This window comes from Colobus angolensis, unplaced genomic scaffold (assembly GCF_000951035.1).
Source record: "Colobus angolensis palliatus isolate OR3802 unplaced genomic scaffold, Cang.pa_1.0 Scaffold117, whole genome shotgun sequence".
Classification (NCBI taxonomy): domain Eukaryota; kingdom Metazoa; phylum Chordata; class Mammalia; order Primates; family Cercopithecidae; genus Colobus; species Colobus angolensis.
The window spans coordinates 203,636-210,981 of NW_012112808.1; the positions used below are offsets into that span (position 1 = coordinate 203,636).

General features: G+C 39.4%; 1 protein-coding gene across 1 annotated transcript in view; it reads left to right on the forward strand.

Moving 5' to 3' along the window:
• NDUFAF5 (NADH dehydrogenase (ubiquinone) complex I, assembly factor 5) overlaps window positions 1-7,346 on the forward strand; it is a 40,764-nt gene that overhangs the window by 13,802 nt on the left and 19,616 nt on the right. Inside the window, exons 4-5 of the mRNA XM_011963536.1 lie at window positions 3,727-3,793; window positions 6,748-6,945. Coding sequence (XP_011818926.1) covers window positions 3,727-3,793; window positions 6,748-6,945 — 265 coding nt within the window. The remainder of the gene's footprint in view (window positions 1-3,726; window positions 3,794-6,747; window positions 6,946-7,346) is intronic.

A 7,346-nucleotide genomic window follows, 5' to 3' on the forward strand; every position in this document is an offset into this window, starting at 1 on the left:
AAAAAAAAAAAAAAAAAACTACAAACCAGTTATCTTGGTTTATAAACTATGAGATTTCTCTAGTAAGGAAATATTCTGTGCTCTCTGGTAGAGATAATATGATATAATGCCTCAACTTTTTTTTTTTTCTTTCAACTTTCCACAACTTCCTGAAGTTCATCTGTGATAGGTTTGTCTCCCCAATGCATCTTAATATTTTGGAATTGGTCTTGTTGGGAGCAGGAGTTTGAAAGAATATATTGGCTCCTGTGTTCAAATGTTAGCGCAATTCCAAAATAGTAAGTTGTGTTGGGAGGAAAACCCTTCTATCATAGATGAGTTGAGCAAGTTGTGGAAAGTTGGGGGAAAAAAAAGAAATTGAGGCATTATATTATATTATCTCCACCAGAGAGCATAGAATATACTCTTTCAAACTCCTGCTCCCAGCAATCATAAACTCATTCTGGCAAATGTAGGACAGCTAGTTTTCCTTTAGCCTTAATTCTTCTGGCCGGGTACAGTGGCTTACGCCAGTAATCCCAACACTTTGGGAGGCCGCAGTAGGAGGATTGCTTGAACCCAGGAGTTCACTGTAGTCTGGGCAGCAGTGAAACACCACCTCTACAAAAAATTAAAAAATTAGCTGGGCAAGGTGGCACACGCCTGTAGTCCCAGCTACTTGGGAGGCTGAGCAGGAGGATCGCTTGAGCCTGGGAAGTTGAGGCTGCTGTGAGCCATGATCATGCCACTGTACCACTCCATCCTGGGTGACAGAGCAAGACCCTGTCTTATATATAATAATAATAATAATAATTCTAATAGTAATAATAATAATTCTGCACCAGAATGTAGTTCTCAAGATTACTCTTTTCCCTTTATGTTTTCTATCTTCCTCCACATATGTTACACAAACATGTATTGCCAGTGTGTATCAAATAGGTTATAGGATACAAGGCGTTGAGCCAGATGTTTTGGGTGAATGCAAAAATGAATTAGACAGGGATCCTGTCCTCAAATAACTCAGAGTCTAACAGAGAAAAAATATCTTTGTGGTATCTTATTTCTCCTATCTTCTTATAATCAAATAGGTTTTCTTTCAAAAGTTCAACAGGCTCTCCATGTCCAGTTCAACTCTTTTGATAACTGTTTTTAGGGTGACCAATCATCAAGATCTGCCCAGGACTTTGCCACCTTTGGCCTGAAAGTCTTATCTTCTGGGAAAGCTGGTCACCTTTGATGTTTTCGAAAGTGTGTAATTCCTTCCCTGGTTTTTTAGATGTGCTGAACAAAGTTAGAAAACTCACATTCTGTTATGAAATGAAAAATATGCAGAACCTTGGTCTATAAAGAACCGTGGGCAAGGAGTCAGGTCCTGAGTTTTTGCGTTAGCTCATCTGCTTGCTATTTGCAGGTGACTAATTCTGTTGCTTTCTGTTTTCCCATAAGTATGACAGAGTATGTAATATGAGCTCCTTAGTTTTTAAAGTCGAAAAGCTTTAGGAAGGATAAATATGAGCTTAACACAGTATGGTTTGAAATGGGCATTCAATTCTGTCCTGAAACTCAGCATGGGGAGGCAGTTCTACCAGGAAAGTGTGACCGTACTCTGAGGAGACTGAGAATATGACTTTTGCTGTCACACATGACTACACTGTAGGTGAGAGTAGAGTTAAAAGAAAATTCAAGGGCCAGGCATGGTGGCTCACACCTGTAATCCCAGCACTTTGGGAGGCCGAGGCAGGCGGATCACTTGAGGCCAGGGGTTCAAGACCAACCTGGGTAACATGGTGAAACCCCGTCTTTACTAAAATACAAAAATTAGCCGGGCGTCATGGTTGCGTGCCTGTAATTCCAGCTTCTCAAGAGGCTGAGGCATGAGAATTGCTTGAACCTGGGAGGTGGAGGTTGCAGTGAGCCAAGATTGTGCCACTGCACTTCAGCCTGGGCAGCAGCAAGACTCCGTCTCAAAAAAAAAAAAAAAAGAAAAGAAAAAGAAAATGTAAGAGATTAAGTTTCAATGTTTATAGCTCTGGTTTTGTTTGTTTTTATCACCTTAAAAGATGTGGCCGGGCGCGGTGGCTCAAGCCTGTAATCCCAGCACTTTGGGAGGCCGAGACGGGTGGATCACGAGGTCAGGAGATCGAGACCATCCTGGCTAACACGGTGAAACCCCGTCTCTACTAAAAATACAAAAACTGGCCGGGCGAGGTGGCGGGCGCCTGTGGTCCCAGCTACTTGGGAGGCTGAGGCAGGAGAATGGCGTAAACCCGGAAGGCGGAGCTTGCAGTGAGCTGAGATCCGGCCACTGCACTCCAGTCCGGGCGACAGAGCAAGACTCCGCCTCAAAAAAAAAAAAAAAAAAAAGATGTATGTACCACACACCTACTAGAATGGCCCAAATCCAGGTCTCTGACAACACTAAATGCCAGCAAGGATGTGGAGTTCATTATTGGTGGGAATGTAAAATGGTACAGGCACTTTGCAAGACAGTTTGGTTGTTTCCTACAAAACTAAACATACTCTTACCATACAATCCAGCGATTGCATGCTCCTTGGTGTTTACCCAAAGGAGATGAAAACTTATGTCCGTGCAAAAACCTGCACACAAATGTTTATAGTAGCTTTGTTCATAATTGCCAAAACTTGGAAGCAGCCAAGATGTTCTTCAGTAGGTGAATGGATAAACTTTGTTATATCCAAACAACAGAATGTTATTCAGCACTAAAAAGAAACTGTCAGGCCGTTAAAATATGTGGAGGAAACTTAAATGCGTATTACTGAATGACAGAAGCTAATCTGAAAAGGCTACATGGTGTATAATTCCAACTATGACAATCTAGAATAAGCAAACTCTGGAGACAGTGAAAAAAATTGGTGATTGCCAGGGGTTGTGTTGGGGAAGGATTTATATATCTGGAGCACAGAGGATTTTTAGGGCAGTAAAGCTACTCTATGATACTTTATAATGTTGGATATATGATATTATACATTGTCCAAACCCTTAGAATATACAACACCAAGAGTGAACCTTAATGGAAACTACGGACTTGGGGGGATAATCACGTGTCAGTATAGGTTCATCAGTTGTAACAAATGCACACTCTGGAGATGTTGATAATGGGGAAGGCTGTGCATGTGTGGGAATAGAAGTATGTAAAAAAATCTCTGGGTTTTCCTCTTAATTTTGCTGTAAACCTAAAACTGCTCCAAAAAATAATTAAAAATAAAGTCTTAAAAATTGATTTTTAAAAAAATGGTATATTATTGGAAAACTCACAGAATCAAACTTTTGATGAGTTATACTATTTGCCTTGAAAAAATTTAGATCTGCAGGTAATGTTTTTTTTCTAAGAAAGTCTGACTTAGAAGAATATTATATTTCTGTAGCTTAATTGATTTAACTGATGAGCTTCTTTGAGCATTTTTACTAGTTTTTGCAAATAAGGTCTCAGAATAGCACTGTTTAGATAAAATGCCTTAGTAGGAATGACTTTTACATAATTCAGTGATGAATAATTAGAAAATAATCATATCAGATTCTTTCAGTTAAGCAAAGTGATATATTGACATGAAGAATTTTCTGATGTGACACAAAGAAGGTTTTCCTCTAGGAATATTTATAATTTTAAAACTTGCATGAAAACAATCAGTGCATTTTGATATGCAGTTTTAAACTTCAAAATTAACACCTTTTTATGGGTTATCATTAACCTGGTGATAATTTTATTAATTGTGCCAATTAAGCTAAAACAAATCTGTGTTCTCATATTTTAGTTTGCACTGGGTGAATGACCTTCCTAGAGCACTTGAGCAGGTAAGAAAACTTACGTTCATTCAACTATTGTTAGAAACCTACAGATGTTTCCATTTTCACAAACTATTCACTTGTAGGTCTGACAGTTGGGAAAGGAATCAGTGAAATCACCTGGTGCCGTTAGGCGTATTAGTAGTACATTGGGCAACTCTCCTTTCCCTGAGAATTTAAGAAATCTAATTGTAGAGATAAGTTTTAAATATTTATCAACAGGCTAGGAACTGTGCAAAATAATATTGATATCATAAGACATTCTCTGTGTGGATTTCTTCTTGTTTCTTATAGTTTAATTGCCTATAAACTTTTTGCAAGTAGGAACCTACTTATTTATATTTGTATTTTCCCAATGCCTTATACTCAGAGAGTACTAGGTAAATTTTTATCGATTGACACGTATCAATAGACAGGTGAGAGGCAGGTAAAAAGTATGTGTTCAAAGGAGAGAACAAGATCACTGTGGCTTGACGTGGCCTAGAAAAGCTTCAAGAGGAAAGTACTTGAGCAGGGCCTTAGAGGGTAGGTGAAATTTGTATTGGGAAGGCATTCTAAGAAGGGAGAATCGCAGGATAAGTGGAGAGGCACAAGAGCCTCATCAGCATTAGGGAACGAAAAGGAAACCTGTTTGGGGGACTAGTATGGTGCTGGGAAATGAAATGTGATATATTGGGACAGTATTTAGGAGGACTTGAGTGTCAGGTTGAGGAATTTGGAGTTTATGCAATTCAGAGCCACTGGAGCGCTTTGAAGAGGAAAAAGACATCATGACAAAGCTGGTGGGCAAAATAATAATGACCATATCTGAATGTGTATAATTTTCCAGTTTCCAGTTGCTGTGCTCTGTTTTATATTTGTGTTAAATAGCTCTGCAAGATATATTTGTTTTGCTAATTAGAAAGTGATGCCTGGGCCGGATGCGGTGGCTCATGCCTATAATCCCAGCACTTTGGGAGGCCAAGGCGGGTGGATCACCTGAGGTTAGGAATTCGAGACCAGACTGGCCAACATGGTGAAACTCCGCCTGTACTAAAAATACAAAAATTAGCCAGGTGTGGTGGCAGGTGCTTGTAATCCTAGCTACTTGGGAGGCTGAAGCAGGAGATTCTCTTGAACCCGGGAGGCGGAGGTTGCAGTGAGCTGAGATCACACCATTGCACTCCAGCCTAGGCGACAGAGTGAGACTGTCTCAAAAACAAACAAACAGAAAACTGATGCCTGGAGCAGTTGGTTAAATTGAAGGGAGACTGTTTCAGTGGTCCAAGAAGGAGATAAACTAAATTTAGGTGGTAATGGTAGGAGTTAAAAGGAAGAGTATTTAGGACTCTACAAAGAAAGAATCAACAGTTTAGTGGCTGATTAGATCTGAAGATCAAACGGGGGAGGCAAAGCTCACTTTCAAGTTTTGAGTCTGGATTAGTAAAAGTAGGGGAAAGAATGTTGATGGTCAGATAAAGGGAATAGAAGGTAGCAATAGAAATATGGCAGTTGGACAGGGGAATTGATTTGATAAATAGGTGTTTTCCTTGTGGTGGTTGGAGGGAGCAGGGCCGGTAAGTATGCTGAGAGACAAATGTCCAGGGAATAGGCAGTTGAAGATGATTTTAGACTTCTGAGAAGATGGCCAAGCTGAAGTTAGAGATTGGAAAGTGGTCATTGTGAAATCATGGAAGTTGATAAGCTGTTTGAGGGAGAGTGGGGGCTGCAGACTTCTGAGGACTAAGTCTTAGATGTTTGGTTTAGTAGAGTTTGATGACAAGAGGAGGAAGCAACACTAAAGGTGAAGAAGGGAAGGAACCATAGCCTTTACAAATTATTAATACTGCTTTTAATAGCTTCATGATATATTAAATATACATTTAAGACAGTGCTTTTATTAGAAGAGCCTACTGTGATTTGGATTCTGGTTTACTTCAGAATCTACCTTTTCCTGTAATGGTCCTCATTGCTGAGAATAGTCATTCAAACTAGTTACAGCTTGTAGTCTGAGAGTGAGCAAAATCTGTGATACTGGAATTCACTCTGGCCATTATTTTCCTTAAGCTACCAATTAGAACTTGGTTTTGTTTTAAAGCTGGAAAATAAATTAATTACTTCTCTTTAAAGAAAACTAATATGTTTCTAGGTTAATGCTGTGAATCATAATGAGTTCTCTGTAGCTTATTCTGCATAATAAGGCACCCCAACTTGATGGCTTAAAACAACAACTGTGTAGCCCACGATTTTGTGGGTTGGCGGTTGAGGCTGGATTTGGTTAGGAAATCTGGGTCTGGCTTGGCTCATCCATGTGTCTGTGATCAACTGCCAGATTGTCTGGAGCTAGCTGGTTTGGAGGGCCTCGGTGTGCACAGCTGGCTGATCTCAGCTCCACATCCTCCTCCTCGCTAGGCTAGCTCAGGCTTGTTCACACATTGTGGCTTGGCTGGGCTCCAAGAGAGCAGGTGGAAGCATGCAACACATTTGAGACCTAGACTTGAAACTGGCACACTGTCACTTCCACTGCATTCTTTTGGCCAAAGCAAGTCACAAGGCCAGCCAAGATTCAAGGGGAGGGGAAATAGAGTCCCTATCTTGATGAAAGTTGTTAGAAAATGACATTTCAGAGGCCATAGATACAGGGAGGTTTGTGATTTTTGCAGCCTACCCCAATTAAAGATATTTGTCTCTTTCAGCATTTTTCTGATTATAAAACTAAGTTGTACCTATTAGAAAACTTGAAAATAGACAACATATTTTTATAGGCATTAATATTAGTGAATATATAGTTGTCTTTCCAAATATATTATGCATCATGATTTTCTGACAGTTGGTTGCATTAGATGTTATTTGTTAAATTATGTGATTATTAATTTGGCATAATAGGAATGGTTGTCATAAAATGTTGATTTAGACACTATATATTTTTTAACATTTATATATATAAAAATTTGAATCATTTTGTTGTCTTGTATTTATTACAGATTCATTATATTTTAAAACCAGATGGAGTATTTATCGGTGCAATGTTTGGAGGCGACACACTCTATGAACTTCGGTGTTCCTTACAGTTAGCAGAAATAGAAAGGGAAGGAGGATTTTCTCCACACATTTCTCCTTTCACTGCTGTCAATGACCTGGGACATCTGCTTGGGAGAGCTGGCTTTAATACTCTGACTGTGGTAACTATCAAGTTTGATTAACCCATTACTTACACAGTTCAGAAATAACTTCTTTTCATTTTAAAGATAGAAAACTGTATGTCTTCATGGTTTTATGGCACTCTTTCTTTCCCCCTTTTTCTTCTTTTTTTAAGGGAAAAGCTCTGATTGACAATGCTTAGTTTGTATAACACATCTTAATTGACATGAAGTAGGAATGCATAATTTTTTACTGTTTGTTACCTTAAAAAGTAGCTCAAAAAATGTATCATAGATAACAAGACAAATTTCTAAACATACAACTTCGTCAGAATCTTCAAATCCAGGCCGGGCGCGGTGGCTCAAGCCTGTAATCCCAGCACTTTGGGAGGCCAAGACGGGCGGATCACGAGGTCAGGAGATCGAGACCATCCTGGCTAACA